The sequence below is a fragment of the Rousettus aegyptiacus genome, unplaced genomic scaffold (assembly GCF_014176215.1).
Source record: "Rousettus aegyptiacus isolate mRouAeg1 unplaced genomic scaffold, mRouAeg1.p scaffold_m13_p_5, whole genome shotgun sequence".
Lineage (NCBI taxonomy): Eukaryota > Metazoa > Chordata > Mammalia > Chiroptera > Pteropodidae > Rousettus > Rousettus aegyptiacus.
In genome coordinates, this window is record NW_023416308.1 from 16366599 (window position 1) to 16385470 (window position 18872).

At 51.5% G+C, this 18872-nt stretch overlaps 1 protein-coding gene across 7 annotated transcripts; it reads left to right on the plus strand.

Moving 5' to 3' along the window:
• Positions 1 to 17: 17 nt before the first annotated feature.
• GAL3ST1 (galactose-3-O-sulfotransferase 1) lies at positions 18 to 15073 on the plus strand. 7 transcript variants are annotated; one of them, XM_036221509.1, is made up of 4 exons: positions 893 to 912; positions 9328 to 9465; positions 12665 to 12804; positions 13658 to 15073. In XM_036221509.1, exons 3-4 carry the CDS (start codon positions 12674 to 12676, stop codon positions 14796 to 14798), a joined length of 1272 nt encoding a protein of 423 aa, XP_036077402.1. In that variant the 5' UTR covers positions 893 to 912; positions 9328 to 9465; positions 12665 to 12673; the 3' UTR covers positions 14799 to 15073. The 7 variants fall into 7 exon arrangements, with proteins under 7 accessions (XP_015991166.2, XP_036077402.1, XP_036077404.1 ...); XM_036221507.1 differs by lacking the exon at positions 893 to 912 and adding an exon at positions 8081 to 8137; XM_036221508.1 differs by lacking the exon at positions 893 to 912 and adding an exon at positions 8184 to 8265.
• The last annotated feature ends 3799 nt before the right edge of the window (positions 15074 to 18872 follow it).

Consider the following 18872-nt stretch of genomic DNA (forward strand, 5'->3'; position numbering starts at 1 on the left):
ATGTGGCCCATGTCCCACTGGGTGGCCAGTTAGCTTCGCACTGCCCACAGCTGGAGCTGAGCATTCCCTGCTCCAGGCAGCCGTTAATCCCCATCCTTGGTCCTCTGGGGTGAAGGAAGGAAGCCCAGGACTGGGAAAGGGTGGATCCTCTAGGGGGCACCTGCATCCTGATGATGCTATGCTCAGCCCTGATGGGTGCCCTGGAGAGATGGGGTCAGCTGAGACCTCCAAGTGGCTGACCAGTTGGAGATGGGTTCCTTGCCTGAGCTTCCCTGGGAAATTTTGGCAACTTCCCCTCCACATAGCCACATTTTGGAAACCAAAAGCGTGTGTTTCCAGCTTGCACTGACTTTGGAGCAGGGGACCACACCTTCCATTGGGTCTTTGCTAGAGCTCCCAATAAAAGTTTAGCAAATACTCTAGCCGCCTCCCTTTTCTCAGAGCTGGGCTTTCCTCACCACCACCACGCCATCCCATTTCCCAGGCACCCTCGAATCCCCGGAGCTCGGCTGAGCCTCAGGGTCCGGTGGTGGGACAATGGCCCCGTTGGCGCTTCCGAGACAAATGCGCCTTGTTGGGCCGCTGGCGGGGGCGCGGCGCAGCCCCGGACGCGCTGAATGTGGCTTCTGTACATTCTGGGAGCGCGGAGGAGCCGGGAGGGGCCCAGGGCCCCAGGCGCCCATTGGCCACGGCGCTGGGGGCTGGGCGAAGCTGGTGGCCGCACCTGGCCCGAGCGGGCGCAGCGGGCGCAGCAGCCGGGGCTGCGGCGGCGGGGGCGGGGTGGCAGCATGGTCCAGGCCCGGTGGAGCGGGGGACTCCGGCGGGTACGCCCCGCCGCCTGGTAAGCGCCCAGGCGCTGCGGCCCGGCTCGGGCCGAGCCAGCAAGTCAAGCCCGAAGAGGACGGGGACAAGGTATGCCCTAGGGACCTAGCACCCACTGCCAGCTGGTGTCCTGCCTCAGTCTGCCCCCTTGGGTCCTGACCCGAACTACTTCAGCCTTCAAATTGGGATTGTGCAAGGCAGTCAGACTCTCAGACCTGCGTCGTATGGGGGTAGTTCTACACTACAGCTCCAGGGTTTGGCTGACCGCAGGTGGGTGGGCAGGCTGGGGCCAGGAAGGGCGCAGGTTGGTGTTCACTCTGCCTTTGGTTTCTTCCCCAGGGCCACCATTTCCAGGGGTTTCCCAGTCCTTGGATTTGGGATGGGTGGGGCTGGAGCTGGGCTGGAGCTGCAAGTCTGTTAATGATTAATCTTGGACACAGCAGCCTGTATTCTGGGGGTGGGGAGGCAGGAATCTCCCCTCTTCCCACCAGCCCTCCCCCAGAAGGGGGGCCAGGGTAAGGGACAGATACCCTCTACTTGGGGAAGGCCCTGTACTGTACCACAGAGCAGGCAAGGCCACCACGGAGAGGCTTGTGGAAATGGGACAAACTGATATCCAGGAAGGGTCCCCTAGGAAATCCAACAGCTCCCCTGTTTCCTGGACCAGTGCACAAGAAGGGGGACCAGCTCGGACTGCCCCTTGCATACCAAGCCAGCACTTTGGTAACTGCACCTAGCAAGACTGTTGTCCTTTCCCAATGGGACCCCTCACACACACCTGCCTAAAGCAGGAGAGGTAATGAGTGCACATCTGGCTGCAGTAATGCACACCGGTGGGAGGGAGGGAGGGAGGGTGGCAGGCCTGACATCTGATGCCTAGGTTGCTGAGGTGACAGGTGCCATGGAAATCCTCAGGACAGTCCACCTGGGAGAATCCATCCTCTTTACCTAGGGGGTGACCTGAGGCCCAGAGAGGGTAAAGCCGCTGGCACACCTGGGCCAGAGTAGCCTCTGAGCTGCTGTACTGTACCTTGCCCTGCAAAAGAGGTGTTGTTATTATTCTTATTATCCTAATGGGGAAACTGAGGCTCTGAGAGATTCAGGGACTTGCTCAAAGTTACATAGTTCAAAGGTGGCTGCAAATCATAGGAGTCTTGCCCTGGCCTACATCTCAGGGCCCCAGCCCTGCTCAAGACATCTGTGTCCCTCTGGGGTCCTAGCTTCTTGGATCTGCCTGGGCTGCCTAAAAACCCCAGCTCTGGACCCCACCCTCTTGCCTCCCTAGCGCCCAGCTCTGCCTGACACTTCGGGGGGTGAGCAGGCTGCTACTCTGGGAGCAGAGACAACAGAGCCCTGTTCCCAGCTGCCACCTCGGGTGGCTTTATTCTCTGCTTCTCTCTCAGGCAAAGTGCTGCCTGAAGGAAGCTGCCTGTGGACAAAGAAGCCTTCCTGCTTCCTGTGTATTCCCTTGTCCAATGGGCATGAATCTGATGTTTGAGAGCTTGGGTCTAATGTCCTCGTGTCATTCCCCAAGGGAGGAGTGTGTCCCATATGGTCCCTCCCTCTCTCTGGGGTCTAGGGACTGAGTATGCCACCCTGGTGAAAGAGGCAATGATTAACTGAGAGAATGATGCACAGATGATGGAATTCCAGGTATGGCAGCAGGCTCTTGAAGGGCTTTTTGCTTTGCTTTGACTGGGTGAGTAATATGGACAAGCCCTGTTAGGAGCCTTATCTTACTCCAGACAAGGAAGGCAGGACAGAGCAGAGGTACCCATGGAGATCAGTGGGCTGGGAGCTGGTGGAATTGCCAGGGGAAAAGTGTTGTTCCGGAGGAAGCGGGGTCCCGGAGAATACCTTCTTTCTCTCTTGCCAGTTCCAGGGCAGAGATAAGGTATGGCTTGGGAAGCCCCACACCTGGTCGCAGTGATGCTCTGACTTGTCATGGGACCTTACGCGAGTTCTTTCCTATCTGTGTCTCAATTTCCTTAAATGTGACATCTGGGGTTTAGGGAACTTGGGTCTGGAGCGTAGGAAATATGAGTGCTCGGATGGGGAGGGTGGCCTTCCAGGAGTCTGCACTGATGGGTCCTGCTTCTACTGGCAGAGGGCTCTAGAAGGGTCATGATAATGATCCGAGGTGTGTGCAAAGGCCTCTGCATGCCTCATCCCATTTGATTCTCACGGCTAGCCCTTGAGTGGGTTGCAGTATTCCCATTTTTTAGGAAACCAATACTCAGAGAGGGGGAGTCACTTGCCCAAGGTTGCCCAGCTGGGGAGTGGTGGAACCGGGGTATAGAGCCAGAGCATCTCAGCCCCTCCAGGAGTGAGCAGGGTAGACAGATTCAGGGCATGGTGCAAAGCAAGTGCTCAGCACCTTTTAAAAACCTTTTAATACTGTTGCATGTTTTTATGCAAACAAGTGTATTTCTTTAAAAAAACATTTCAGTCATGCTAAAAGGTACAAAGAATAATATTACCAGCTCCCGCATACCTCCAGCATTCTCAGTAATTTTGGAGCTAATAAAGAAGTGTCTGACTTCTTAGTTAACCTGTGTTTTGCCACTCTGCAATTAGGGGTGACTCCGATCTGTGATCAGGAGAGGTGGTGATTTGCCCAGAAGAGGCAGTGTAGCAGAAAGAGCTATGAACTTGCTCCTGGTTCTGACTTTGACATTTAGCCCCTTCATAATGTTTTGAGCTTGAGTTTCCTTCCTTGACACATGGGCTAAGAGATGACACTGGGAGGGTCTGTTGAGGTTGCAGGTGTGGTTGCTATTTGAAACGGTAGATAGAGATGACTCTGCGAGATCAAAAATTGCTTTCTGAACATTGGCCTCTTCTCCGTCAACTGGCTGGCCTGGTACCCAGCTGGCAGCCATTCTTCCAGTCAAGGAGGAAGTAGGAGTGAGACGTTAGGGCTGACAGTTTGGAGGTGGTCCTGGGAGCCAGCAAGTTGGGGTTCAGCTGAAGTGTCCCCCTGGGTGAGATTCCCCATCTCTACTCCAGCACCCCACTCTCCAGAGAGGCTCAGAATGAGGATGCTTCTGGATCCTCGCAAGTCACTACCCTAAGCGCTTCTGGATGGGGGGCCAGTCTCTCCCATCTGCACCTTCAACTGTGCAGCCCACAGTTGCCAGCTTCTCTGTCCTAGGCCCCCGCCGCCTCTTCCTCACTTTAGGACACTGAGGTTCAGAGAGGGCAGCATGCCTGCCATGGTCACACAGTGAGACTGGACATGTTTCAGACTAGCCACTCCCTCCTCCTCCAGCCAGACTGCAGTTTTTCAAAATGAAAATACCTTTATTTTTAAATTTTTTTCCCCAAAGTAATACAGATTCTTCGTAAAGTAAAATTATATATGTGTGTGTATGTTTATGTATGTACATGATATGTGTATATATATATTTTTCACTTCACTATATATTGTGGACATCATTTCAATGACTACATAATAGATCACAGGTAAATGTCATATAAAATTTTTAACGATCCCCTATTGTTGGACATTTAGGTTCTTTCTAAATTTCCCCTTTGCTATATAATACTGCAGTGAACATTTTTGTGCCCTGTCTCAGATCTCTTTTTAGATTATCTTCTTTGAATAAATTCCCACAGGTGAAATTGCCAGGTCCGAGGATGGGTACTTTTAGAACTGTAGTAGTTGCTGTCAAATAGGCACTCCAAGCACTGTAGGGAGAATCTTTTTGCCCCACTCTCAAAGTCTAATCCAGTATCCCTATGAGATTTCCTCCACCAAAGGAAACTGTGCTAGGACACCCTCACCCCACCGCCTTCTCTGCCAGAGAGAGCCCCGTTCCTATGTGTGCACACTGGTAAACAGCACAGGTGTCCCTCAGTCAGGGAATGGTTCATGGGGAGCAGTGGTTCCACAGGCTGGTTTTGGAGACACTTCATCTCCTTGAGGCGGGGGATGCTCTTCCCCCTCCTGTTCCCATAAGTGCAAAGTTATTCATCCTCAGCCTTTCCCCAGTGACTCCATCTGCTCCTCTGCCCTCAGTTCCCACCTCTGTGATCATGGTCTCCAATTGCTGTCTTTTGAGATCTCCTTCTTGTGCTCCAGGCAGGGGATCCTACTGTTCTACAAGTATCCCACTCATTGTCCAGCCTCAATGTGTTCTCAATTGAAACTGACATTGCCCACTCAGGCCCATACTAAACTTTCCCCCATCTTGGTCTCCCCCACTCAGGGGATTAGATACACCCCAGCCAATTACTCCAACAGGAATTCTTCCTTCCCCTCCTCCACATCCTATCACCACCAAATGCTATCCATGCCATAGCCTATAGATGTTTTCAGTCCATTCCCAGCCTTCTCCTTGGTCCAGGTCATTTCACACCTAGACAGCTGTAACAACCATCTTCCAGGTCTGCCTGCTTCTCCCATTCTTTCCCCATTCATTTTCCATCTAGCAGCCAGCCTGATGGGAATCCCATCTCCTCCCTTCTCTGCTGAAGACCCTCCCAGGGCCCTCCGTTGCCCAAAGGACCCAAGCCAGATTCCTTTACATGCTTCCTGAGGCCCTGCATGTCCTGCCTGCCCCTGCCCTCTTCCTGGCTGTGCCTCTAATCTTCCCTGCCCATCCCCCAACTACTGACATGTACACATACTGAACACTCCATCCAGGCTAAACATTCATTAGGTCCTCGATTGCCCTGGGCCTTTTCATTTGCTTTTCTACTTGCCCAGCTCATTCTAGGGTAACAGGTGCATTAGTTAATGCCCACTGCTGTAATAGACAAGCCCCAAATTTGAAAGGCTTAACTCAATGTCAGTTTAGTTGTTCTTTTCATGAAATCCAATCAGGTGTTTGGTGAACAGTGATGCTGAGACTCAGGCTCCTCCCATCTCCTGACCCCACCCACTTTCAGATCCTTAGATACCATCCCCATTCATTTAGCAAAAAGAAAAGGGGTCCACAGAGAAGGCCTGCCCACTTAACTTCATCAGCTGTCATTCTGCTCCCATTACATTAGCCAGAATTCAATCACCTGAAACTGAAGTGCAAGGGAGGATGGGAAACATAGTTTAGCCGTGTACCCAGGGAGAAAAGGGAACTAACTGCCTTTGGAAATCGGAAAACATACAGAAGCTTCTGCCACCAGAGCCTCTTACCCCAGGGAACCTCCCTGACCATGTCCCTCCCATTCCCAGGCTGGATCAGGTGTTTTCTCCGTGCTCCAGCAAGTTCGGCCAGTGTTCCTCTATCATAGCAGCCTTTTTCTCCTCTCAATGAGAGCCCTGAGCTCAGAGCACTGGGCATCTTGAACCTCAGTTATGGGCACAGTGCAGGCGCAGTGAACAGATCAATTTAAAACTCATCGTGGTCACAAAACAATGTCCACAATCTATTGATATGTTAAAAAAAAAAAAAGCAAGTTAAAACAAAATATATTCTCCAAAAGAGAACCCTCCCATCATCTATATGCATATAGAGACAAAAAAAAAAAATATGAGGAGGCTTATGCTAAAGCTTTAAGGGTCATGACTTACTTCTGTGGATGGAGCCCTTTTTATTGTCTCATTTATTTTTTCTGTCATTGTCTAAATTTTTTTTTCAGTGATTATGGACTGTTTTTATAATTAAAAAATATTTTCGTTGTTGGGGGGAGCACCAGCTAGAGCTGATGTCACTGATAACTCTGGAAAGAGACCCCTCTGGCAGGGCCGGAGGCACAGGTTCTCCGTCCATGCTCTTTACTCTGGAAAGCTTTGCTTCATGTGGCTCTTCTTAACCCCACCCATGAGCTTACCTCTTGCTCGAGAGCCTGAGCTTCACTCCCACCTGGGTGAGGTTCTTAACCCCATGTGACACTGGGCTTGTCTCTTCTCCTCCTTGAGCCTCAGCTCTCTTCCCTGTAAAGGCACGATGACAACAGGACTTCCTGAGAGGATTACGAGGGTGCGTGATGCACAGGACGTTCTGAGCACAGGATTGGTCTCTGTTTAGACCAGAATCCATGCTCATAAATGACCATCCTGGCTCTTTGCTGCCACCTTTGCCCAGACTCACCCCAGAAAAGATGAAACAACTCTACCTCATGCCCGAACCTGATCCAGGACTCAGACTAGGATTCTGGGCCACTCCTGTGCCCATAGAAGCTCTGGTATTTCATGGGTATTTGGGGGCTGCTCCCAGGCTAGGTGGATCTCTGGGGGAGATACCTGCTTCTCCTTGGGAGGGGCTAGCAGTGGCTCAATCTATGAAAGTGCTCAATGTGTGATAAATGACTGTCACAATAATGACTATTATTAATTGATGATGACACCTGGGTACTTAGAGCCCAGTGCCTGGGCCTTAGCGGGGGCTCTGAACATCAGTGCCGAAGGAAGAATGTTGGTGGGGGAACTTTTCTGGGCACCCTCTGTTCATGAGCAAGGCTGAGAGAAGGCAGACCCTAACCTGGCTAACCTAGATTTTAGCACCTGAGCTGAGCCTGAGGGCTCCTGGGGTTTAGGGCCAGGCTCCCTAGAACTGCCTCTTCCTACTGAGGGCTTGGGAATGATCGGCATTTCTGATTTAGCCTGAATCCCTTCAGGCTAGTCCAGGGTGACCTGTGCCACCATCCCTCACACAGAGTTGGAAGCAGGACAGGCAGGATTCTGTACCGTGCCTCTTTGATGAAGGACTTGGAGTTTAGAGAGACACAGTCTCATCAGATACATTCTCCCAGCCCTGGTCAGATGCTCCCCTCTAAGAGGCCTTCCGGGCTGAGTTGTTCACTCTCCGGGCTCCCCCATTTTTTGAGACAAATCTTGATCTCTCATTGTGTCTCAGCCTCTTTAAGCCCTGAAGTTTGGCAAGTCCACATTTGGACTATGTATGGCTGTCTGCCCTCTGTTAACTGTGTGACTGTGGACAGGTGAGTTTACCTCTCAGCCTTGTTTTCTTCACCTAGAGAGAGGGCTAACGATGGTCCTTGATGCACAGGGCAGTTTTAAATAAGACATGTTTCAAAGATCAATTAGTCTCCCTGCCCAACTGCCTCCCTGTCCCTCCTATAGCCTTTGAGCTTGTGCCAGGCTCTCTGCAGTGTCCTGGCTGCTGAGGTCTAGAGAGGGTTAGTGACCACCTAGAGGGCAGAGGGCCAGGGCAGCACCTGCAGGGTACAAGGACATGCCACCTGCTATCCCCAGGGAGGGAACTCATGAATATTCACACCATCTGGAGCATGAGGGAGCCAGCCAGCATATTGCTGGGTGTCATTGGAGCGTTCTTGTTTCCCAGTGACCACAGAGGCAGCCTGGGAGTCAGACGTGACTCAGGCAGGAAAAGGAAAGGGGCGGCCGGAGGTGAGTGTGTCTTCCTCCATCATCGCACTGGGGTCCCTGGGGGAGCAGAACACCCTGAGACCGAGGCTTGCCTGGTGATGATGCTCCAGGCCAGAAGATTTACCATCCTTGGTTCTGTTTCCTTGTGTGTATGTACACCGTGGGGACAAGTCCCGTTTCTCCTTCTTTCCCTGGAAGGTGCTGGTTCAGCCAAACTGGAGGATTGCTTGTTCTGGCCTGGAGCCAGCCATTGGCACTAATGGAGGACAGTGTGGCTGGGGTAACCCAGAAGGGCAGGAATAGATGGGGTGGGCTAGGAAAGGGGACCATCTGCCGTGAATGCCTGAGACTGTCACCATTGTGGGCAGAGGAAGGAGAACCAGGTTTTAGTCCTATCTCTATTGCTGCTTTGCTGTGTGACCTTGAGGGTGGCCCTGCCCTCTAAGAGCCTCAGCCTTCCTGCTGGGCTATCTTCCAGACTGGAGTCTGTGAGGCTTAGGCCATGGTGAGATTGTCCTCAGTATCCCATAGCCTTAGACCTGCAAGCCTCCATCGTGGGCCAGTGGGCACACACCTTGAAGGAGCCATGACTGGGATCCTTGGAGTATAATAATGATGATAATAATATTGGTGGCAGCCGATGCTCAGAGAGAGTCTGTTCTGTGCCTCCCCTGTGCTGGTCACTTTCCTTGTGGGACACAGAAGATCCTCATACCACCCTATGATAGAGTTAGAATTGATACCATCATTTTGGAGGAGAAATTGAGGGCCAGAGAGGAGCACGGAGTTGCCTAGATGACACAGCAAGGAAGCAGCAGAGCTGGGATTCAAACCCAGGACCCTGGCCCCAAAGTGCTGGCTCTACGTAACTCTTACATGTGTGACTGACACACGTATCTCTCACACATGTTATCAGCCCTGGCCATGTTCTGCACTGAGGTCATGGGAATTCATTCATCGAACATTCACCAGGTGCCAGGCTCAGAGAGCTCAGAGCTGAATCACCAGCAGGCTTTCCTGCAGCTGGGCACAGAGGGGATTCTTTCTCCTGTGCGCCTGGGCCCATGAACTAGGGCTGGGCCTTAGTCAATAGTGATAATAATAGTTAATGTGTATTAATCTGTGTATTAATGTGTATTAATAGTTAATGTGTCTGTGTACATTCATTCTCTTATTCAACTCTCACAACCTCATAACTGTTTTATCCCCAGCTGGGCTCCTGGCTGCCAGCCAGCTTCTCTCTGGGCCTCAGTCTACCCAAGGGCTCTGCTGTGACCACTAAGGCTGCCGTCTGCCCTGATGTTGCTGTTATGTGTCCATTGTACAGAGAAAACTGAGGCTCGCAGAGGGTGAGCGATGTGCCCAAGTTCAAAGAGGCCAGGCAGGGAGGGAAACTTCCAGCCTTGGATGTCTCAGGCTGTCAGGACAGAAGAAACCAGACACCAGGGTCTCCTCTGCTTCTTCCCCCTTCATCCTGGCTGCCTTGGCCCAGCCCATGCAGGGCAGATCCTACCGTGTTGCTGGGACAGAGGTCCACAGCTATACCTTGTCCTTCTGTGATGGAACTTCTGGCTGCACACACCCTCCATCCCTCAGGCTTGGGGCTGGGCCTGGGACACACTAAGCAAGGACTGCCATGGACAAAGCTGGAAGCTGCACGCTAGAGGCTAACAGACCTAGGTTCAAATTCCAGCCCTGAACCCTGCCTTGCTGAGTGACCCTGGGCAATTCACGTCACCTTCTGGAGCCTCAGTTTCCCTATCTGCAAAATGGGGGTGACACTGGGGTCTGCCTCCCAGGATAGCTGAGCGGAGTCAGTGAACTGCTCTGAAGAAGCCCCTACTCAGTGCCTGGCTCATAGTAGGGGCTCAAAAGTGAAACCAAAGGGTGAGATGGCCCAGGGCCCAGCACCACCTGAGGAAGCTCAAGTGGGAAAATGAATGAGTGAAGCAGTGATGGGGGTTGGTGCAGGGGGCAGCCTGGGCGGGGCCTGGCGGAGCCTGATTGATGGTTCTGGGAGGCTAGTCTGCCCCCTGCTGCCTGCCCTTCACCTCAGAGCCTCTACTAGCAGCCTCTCAGAGTTCCAGAAAGTTTCCTGGTGAGTGGGGCTATTGGGGCAAGGGTGGGCCCTGCAGATTTTCTGAGGGCAGGAATCCTAACCTTTCCCTTATTTTAAAGTCAGGGAAACTGAGGCCCAGAATTCCACTCAGAGATTGGGCCCAAGTCCAAGGCTCTGGCCTAACCCAGGGCTCTGCTCTGTTTTTCACTGGGCCCTGGCAAGCAGGAGGCTGATAGGGGATCTTGAAGCATGGAGCAGGTTTGTGTTTAGTGGTGGTGGGGGTGGGAGCAATGGCCACCCCCCACCCCCGCACCCAGAGCAGGTCCCTGGGGGCTCAGGAGGGGAGCAGCTAACACTCTGAGCTATTACTATATGCTAGTTACTTTGCTTGCTCCATCTCAGAAAGAGCCGGCTCCCCATTTTGTAGATGAAAACTGAGGCTCCAAGGGGTTCCTGTGATTGGAACACAGGACTGGATCTTCCAGAGCCTGAGATTGGCACCTCCGCTTCCTGGAGCCCCTTCGTGACCAGACCATGACTACCCACCTCACAAGCTTTAGGATCTATTATTTAAATATATTAAATATATTTTACTGCCTTTTTTTCCTGATTAAAAATGTCACACATCCTCCTTTTAAAACATATGATCATTATCAAAATGCATAATATAGAAAAAATTTCCTATATACTCCCCACACTCCCAGCTATGCATAAGATTCCACTGTTAAAATTTAAAACACTGCCCTCTAGTTGTTTTGGGCCTACATGTATATGGATTTGGGGGAGTTCTGAAACTTTCTTTTTTTCACGTTAATAGATCAAAATGTGTTTTTGAGTCAGTCCACTTAGCTCTGCCTTTTTTTTTGCAGGGGTGGGGGGTGGAGGGGGTGGTACAGATGACCCTATCTGGGAATGGGCCTTGATTTGTGTTATAGTCTCCCACTGACAGACACTGAGGCTGTTTCTAATTTTTTTTTTGTATTTTTGACCAAGCTGCCATGAACACCCTTGCACGTGTGACTTTACCCAAGTGGTTCCGTAAAACAGTTGGAATTCAGAGAGCTTTTAGCTTTCTTTCTTGATAGAACTGCCCTCTGAAAATCTCTCACGCTCTCGTGCATCCCCGACCCTATCCTCCTTGCTCACATGAATAAACAGGGATATGTCATTGTCATGAGGGAGGCCACATTCCCTCTCGTGTAGTTTTTCCCTCTGCAAATTGCTTCTTCATGCCCTTTCCTGTGAGAAAAAAATTCTAGATGATGAGCAGATGACTCGGGGACTATTTTGGCTTGTGGAATGGGCCTGGAGTGCCCCTTCTTTGTAAAGGGTTTATAGGTGCCTTGAGTAACTTTTCCAAGCGGAGGTATGTAGTGTCCTCTTCCAAGCACGCTGTTTGGCCCCTGCCCCCAGGATAGCGGTGACATGTCATGTGTGTGGTCACGGGGCAGCATGTATGACCTCTGATGGCCTTGGGCCCAGGGCCCCATGCTGAATGTGCCAGAACAGGAGTGGAAAGTTTCATGCCTTGGCCTTGCAGCTAAGGGGAAGTAGGAAGGCCCCTGAGCCCCAGCTCTGTCCTGGACCCCCATCCCTCAGCATGAACTGCCCCCGTTATAGCTCATACCTCAATCCCTTGCTAATAGGGTTGTCAACTGCTCCCCCAAACCAAAAACAAACAACAAACCAGGAAACTCAGTTAAATTTGATGTTTACCATTGAATAATTAGTATAAATATGTCCTATGCAATATTTGGGATATACTTATACTAAAAAAAACAACCAAATTATTTTCTTTTTTTCTGAAATTCAGATTTACCAGAGTAACCCTGCCTGCTGGCAATTGGAGAGGGGATGGGTGTATGGGCAGAGGCCTAGCTGGCTGTTTGATCTGAGCCCTCTCTTTTCTCACTCTGAGCTTCAATTTCTCCAGCTGCCTCTCCTACAGACCCAGGGGCCCAGGGGCCTGTGAAGAGATGAGGAGCCTCGGCCCACCCCTGGGCAGCTGGGGAGGGTGGCAGAAGGGACTGACTGGGCTTCTGAAAGGTGGAGGACTCAAGATGACCCCTCTATGTAGCCTCTGGGGCGGGGGACAGGGCGATGGGAGAGGGTCTTCTTTTCCTTCATAGGAAATGGTTACATTACGAAGCCCAAAAAGGTATAAAAAGTAAACTAATGAACACTCATGTACCTACTCCATCACTCAGCTTAAAAATGAACTGAGTCAGGCAGTAGAACCTTCTCACTGCCCCACTCCCCAGCCTCTCTGCGCTGGCTTCACACACTGTCTCAGTCTGCAACCCTGTCGCTGTGTCTCTCCATGTATTTGACTCTCTGTCCCTGTCAAGAACTTGCTGGGCGGCCACAAAGCTGTCAAAGGCAGGGACCAATGTCAAAGGCTGCCACTCAACTCATCCGAGCCTGGGGCAGCAGTAGGGGCTTCTTGGTGCCGGCCTCCTGACGCTTGCCCTGCTCTGTGCCTCCTACAGGTGTCTGAGATGCCGCTGCCGCAGAAGAAGCGCTGGAAGTCCATGGCCAAGGGGCTGGTGCTGGGAGCACTCTTCACCAGCTTCCTGCTGCTGCTGTACTCATATGCTGTCCCCCCGCTGCATGCTGGCCTGGCGTCCATGTGAGTGGCCCTCCTGGGCAGCTGAGGGGTAGGGGTGGAAGTGAGGGGCAGAGGCCTGGCTGGCCTAGCTTGTGTCCTGCGCCATGCTGTGCCAGGTAGCAATTCTACTGAGGGAAGAGCTCACTATATAACCCTTAGCCTCAGTGTTCTCATCTGTGAAATGTGGGCGTAATAACAGCGCCTGCCTCATGCAGTGTGAGAATCAGATAACGCCAACTATGTGCAGGGCTTGAATTACCATTATCTGAGGCTACAACAGGGCTGCGAGGTGGGGGTGACTTGTCCAAGCGTTCAGCTGGCACAGGGCTTGGATTCGAACTGGAGTCTGTCTGCCTCCAAGCCTGGCTCCTAACCATGAGGCTATTCCGCCTCTCCCATGGGACTGCTCAGCCCAAGCCTGGCACAGCTTATGTTCTTAGTTGTAGTATTAAGCTGAACTAGAGGAAATTACCACTAATTGACCATTTTTGGTCAAAAACTGACCATTTTTGCCCTACAGAATTTCATGCGGTTCAACTTAATACTAATTTATGATAAATATACAAGGACACAGTGGCCACAGATGAGACAAGAACCAGCATGCTCATTTCACTTTGACTTCACACCGACACTATGAATAGGGTCTGCTATGTCCCCCATTTCATAGGTGAGGAATATGAGGTCAGAGAGGCCAAACCACAGGCCCTGGTATTGCAGCCTGGACACAGGCCCATCTGGTCTCCTATCTGGGTCCCCCCCCCACCACCACCACTATCTCCATCACCCCTGCTCCTTAGACAGCAGGGCTCCAGATTCTGACACCTAGATGCCCCAGCAGCCCCTGAGGCTCTCCTCACCACTCTGTCCCCAGCAGGACCCCGGAGGGTGTAGCACCTTGCTCCCCAGCCCCGGGAGAACCAGAGACGGTGGGCCCAGCCAACAGCTCGGTGGGAGAGTGCCAGCCTCGGCGCGACATCGTGTTCATGAAGACACACAAGACGGCCAGTAGCACGCTGCTCAACATCCTGTTTCGCTTTGGCCAGAAGCACGGTCTCAAGTTTGCCTTCCCCAACGGCCGCAATGACTTCGATTACCCGGCCTTCTTCGCCCGCAGCTTGGTGCAGGACTACCATCCAGGGGCCTGCTTCAACATCATCTGCAACCACATGCGCTTCCACTACGATGAGGTCCGGGGCCTGGTGCCGCCCAATGCCACATTCATCACTGTGCTGCGCGACCCCGCCCGCCTCTTCGAGTCCTCCTTCCACTACTTTGGCTCGGTGGTGCCCTTTACGTGGAAGCTCTCAGGCCGCGACAAACTGGCTGAGTTCCTGGAGGACCCCAACCGCTACTATGACCCCAATGGCTACAACGCCCACTACCTCCGCAACCTGCTTTTCTTCGACCTGGGCTACGACAGCGACCTGGACCCCGGCAGCCCGCAGGTGCAGGAGCACATCCTGGAGGTGGAGCGTCGCTTCCACCTGGTGCTCCTGCAGGAGTATTTTGATGAGTCACTGGTGCTGCTCAAGGACTTGCTGTGCTGGGAGCTTGAGGACGTGCTCTACTTCAAGCTCAATGCCCGCCGGGCCTCGGCCGTGCCCCGCCTGTCGGGCGAGCTGTACCGGCGGGCCACGGCCTGGAATGTGCTGGATGCCCGCCTCTACCGCCACTTCAACGCCAGCTTCTGGCGCAAGGTGGAGGCGTTTGGGCAGGAGCGCATGGCCCGCGAGGTGGCCGCCCTACGACACGCTAATGAGCACATGCGGCGTATCTGCATCGATGGGGGCCACGCCGTGGATGCTGCCGCCATCCAGGACTCAGCCATGCAGCCATGGCAGCCACTGGGCACCAAGTCCATCCTGGGCTACAACCTCAAGAAGAGCATCGGGCAGCGGCATGCACAGCTCTGTCGTCGCATGCTCACACCCGAGATCCAGTACCTGATGGACCTCGGCGTCAACCTGTGGGTCACCAAGCTCTGGAAATTCATTCGGGACTTTCTTCATTGGTGACATCCTGCCTGTCCAGTGGCTCTCCCTGCCTGCTGGCCTCCCTTGCAATCCCTCCTGGTGCCACCCCGGTCCCCGGGGTAAGGTGGGGCTGTTTTGGGGATGCAGCCAGCCAGGACTGGGCCCACGGCACACAGAGAAGTCCTGAGATCAGTATTTGACTAATTATACCATTTTAAAAATTAAATTCCCTTCCCTCCAAAAAAGAATGTTCTATTTCCAGCCTCCCCTTAAAGGGGAGACCTCAGAAGTAAAGGCATTTGATGTGTTTTTGTTAATCAGCCTCAGTGGTGGTGACTGGCGGGGCCCTAGTGGGTAGGCGACTGGTGGGTTGAGACCATGGATGGGTGCCTATGTGAGTGTATTTGTGAGACAGAGCCCTGTGGTGTGTCAGGGATTTGGTGTGTACCAAAATTTGATGTGTTACATATTGAAGCCTTGTGTGGTTAAAGGACTCCAACGAGCTACCAAGATGTGGAAGATTGTGTGTGTGTGTGTGTGTGTGTGTGTGTGTGTGTGTGTGTGTGTGATCATCTAGGGGACTATACCAGTTGCTTACTCCAAGTGAACACAGGCACTGGGCTGAAAACTTTGTGGTCGTCATCTCAATTCATCTTCATCAAAACTCAAAGACATGGGGACTCTTACTATCTCATGCTAGAGATGAGGAAGGGAGCTCAGAGAGGGAAAGTCACTCAGCCAAGATCACACAGCAAGTGAGTGGTAGGACTGTAGCAGGGACTGGGCCAGGCAGAGTGTGTGTCCACATGGGGATAGAGTCCGCGTGTGTGCGCGCGTGTATATATGTGTGTATGCATACACACGCCTATGAGACCAGAAGGTGGGGACCACTCTGTGGGCATTAAGCAGCAGGTCCTGGGCCCAAGCTAAAGATTCCTTGTACAATCTCATTAATCTCATAATAACCCTTTGAGGCAGGCTCAGTAATTGTCCCATTCTGCAGATGTGGGAACTGATAATCTGAGAGGAGAAAGGACTTCCTCAAGGTTACATATCAAACCCAGAACTAAACATCTCTCTGGGACCCTGTACCCTTTTCATCTTTAGTGCCTGTTCACCCCATCTCTGCCTTTCCCTTCTCCCCCATGGACCGCTGTAGGATGCCTCACTCTCTGCTTGTGCTCCAACCCTACTCGAGCCCTGAGTGTCCCCCTTCCATTCTGGAATTCAGTATATTAATCCCAAAAACATTTGACATTCACTGGATATCTGCTGTGCACTCCCAGCCCGAAGCTGACTTTAAGTGCACAGCAGTTGGCAAGTTGGCCTGGGCTCCCCTGGAGCTCATGTCCAAGAGGAAGATGGCGGCCAAGCAACCAAGGCAAGTCCTGTACGACCAACCAGAGAGGGGATGTGTCTGTTCTAACCACCTGCTTTCCTTAGCCTCCTGAGGGAACAGGGGCTCTTTCTGGGACCCTTGGGTTTCTAACCAGCAGCCAGCAGCCAGCTGTAAAAGGCAAAAACCACAGCCAAGTGGCTTCATTGGAGACCTGTTTGTGCCAGGCTCCAAGCCAAGTGCTCACACATCCTTTAGGAATATCTATAACATTCCAGCTTTCTAGACCAAAGTTCAGAGAGGCTAAGTGACCTAACCAAGGTCATACAGCTAATTAGTGCCAGAGCCAGAATTCAAAGCCAGATCAGTCAGCTTTTAGCCCCTCCCTGGATTTGAGTCAATCTTCTTCCTGGGAGTGGGTTTCTGGTCCAAGCAGGGTGGGAAGGGATTAAGGTCACTAAGTGTCTCAGTTTCCTGGGATTGTCCCAGCTTTAACAGTGAAAGTTCTCACATCCCAGGAAACTTCTCAGTCCTGGGCTACCAGGAAGGTGGGTCAATCTGAGAGTCATTTGACCCTATCGACCCCCTAGAGCCACTACATGCACCCTCATAATGTCTTTTGCAGTGAGAAATAAGCACACCTTTGAAATCTTGATTCAATTCATGAGGAGACACCTAAGCGATAAATATATAAATAAAACTGGCAACAGCTAAGATTATTCTCTGGAAAAGATGTTAGTGACTCCAAATCCATGAGATAACTTTTCTTCCCTTTTATTAATCAAAGATAGATGCGACTTAGTGCGATATAACATCCTGGGTTTGTAGAACCCGATGATTATATTTCCTTAGTCCCCTAAGGGTTTAGAAATGCCAGTAATAATATTATTATATATTATTTTAAAAAATAAATTTTTTTCAACTGAAAAAAAAGTTCACCCTTTTCTCCCACACTCCACACATCACCCCCTTCCCAACTTCTGGGAACTACCAATCTGTTCTCTGTATCTATGAGCCTTTTTCTTTTAAAGTAAATATGTAATTACAGTATTTATTATTATTAATACTGTCACTTTAGGCCCTTAGGGATCCAAGGAGAACAAATCTGGCAGTAGATGCCAAGAATGTAAATTATTTTTGTTAACATTTACTATCTGCCTGACCTGTTTTAAGAGCATTATAGTTATTAACTCCTTTATTAAAGTAATTAATATTTTTATGTTAAGGAGTTGCCAAATTCTGAGCAATCACTCTGTGCCCAGCCCTATGTTGGATAACGCACAATCCCCTTTGCTCCCTCAGGAGGCAACTGAAATACAGAGAGCTGGAGTAACTAGCCCAGGGTCACTCAGCCAGGCAGCCACAGAAGCAGAATGCAAACCCAGGTCAGTCAGATGCCAAAGTGGTGCTCGCAGCCTCTGGACCTACAGCACCTTTCCAGTTGGCCAGCTAAGCCTCAGGACTGAGGGCTCTGCCACAGCTGAAAAAGTATGAGGTCTCCAAGGAGCTCTGCTGCCTGTAGCTTGCAGGAGCCAGACTGCTCTTGCTATACCTGGGCAGCAGAGGGTGCCATGGTGCCAAGTTTGTTCTTGGGCAGTCCTGACACTTCTGTCCAGATGGGGGTTGCAGGCATCCACCATGACCAGTCATCTGTAGGCCTGACATGTGAATTTCTGCCCTCTGGGAGAAATTCAGTTGAACCACCTGTTCCTCTGTTTCGGGTTGAACTGTATCCCCTAAAAAGATATGTTGAAGTTCCTTACAACTGACTTTATTTGGAAATAGGATCTTTGTACATGGAATCAGGATGAGGTCATTAGGGTGGGCCCTGATCCAGTATGTCTGGTGTTTTTACAAGAAGTGGAAATGACACTGAAGGTAGATACATGCCACGTAAATAAAGGCAGAGATCAGTGTGATACAGCTGCACGCCAAGGAATGCCAAGTGTCAATGGTCACCTCCAGAAGTTGGAAGAGGCAAGGAAGGATTCTACCTAAACTTTCAGCAAGAACATGGCACTGATTTCAGACTTCTAGCCTCCAGAACTGTGAAAGAATAAATATCTGTTGTTTTAAACCACCCAACTTTTGGTGCTTTGTTATAGCAGCCACTGGATACTAATACACTCTCTGCTCTCTGTTCCTGTCCTGGTTAAGCCTCTGCCCCTCACCTGGAAACCTACCTCGTCTCCTTCCCCTTGACTCACCCCTATTAACTATCCTCCCCCTGCAGCCAGAGGCCATCCTCTGCTCAGAGCCCTCCATGGTCCCCCTCGCCCTTGGAGAGAAGCCGTGCAGCTGAATGTCACTGTGGCTTCACACCTGCTGTTCCTTCTACCATAAGGCCCCCTTCCGTCGGCAGCCCTAGCATTGCTATGTCCTGCATATGTCAAGCAAGCTCTGCTGCCTCTTCTGGGCAAGCTTCCTGACACCCTAGCCCCAAGGCCAGTTTAGAGCCTCCAGTTCCTCCCATCTCGGTTTGCTCACCCAGGGCCAGAACTGTGGCCTTGCTTATCTGCAAGGTCCTGACAGTGGGCTCCTCCAGGATGCGGCCTGGGTCTTATTGACAAAATTGGCCTGTAGTGCCCAGGCCAGTGCCTAACACACATTCAGGTCTTAGTAAATGTTGAAAGACAGATGCTAAAAAGAAAGGAAGGGAGGCCTTGCACTACAGGCTAAGGGTTTGCAGTTTCTTCTGAGGATGACAGGAGCCAAGGAAGGCTTTGGATCAGGGCAGGGATGGACCCACAGGCAGACTTCAAGAAGGTGCTGGGGTGGGA

Excerpts from the sequence above, each read along its gene's own strand:
- GAL3ST1 (XM_016135680.2), top strand. The coding sequence starts at position 538 with ATGGCCCCGTTGGCGCTTCCGAGACAAATGCGCCTTGTTGGGCCGCTG. Across the intron at positions 913-12,664 it reads CCGAAGAGGACGGGGACAAG|GTGTCTGAGATGCCGCTGCC; the intron begins GTATGCCCTAGG and ends TGCCTCCTACAG. Across the intron at positions 12,805-13,657 it reads CATGCTGGCCTGGCGTCCAT|GACCCCGGAGGGTGTAGCAC; the intron begins GTGAGTGGCCCT and ends TGTCCCCAGCAG.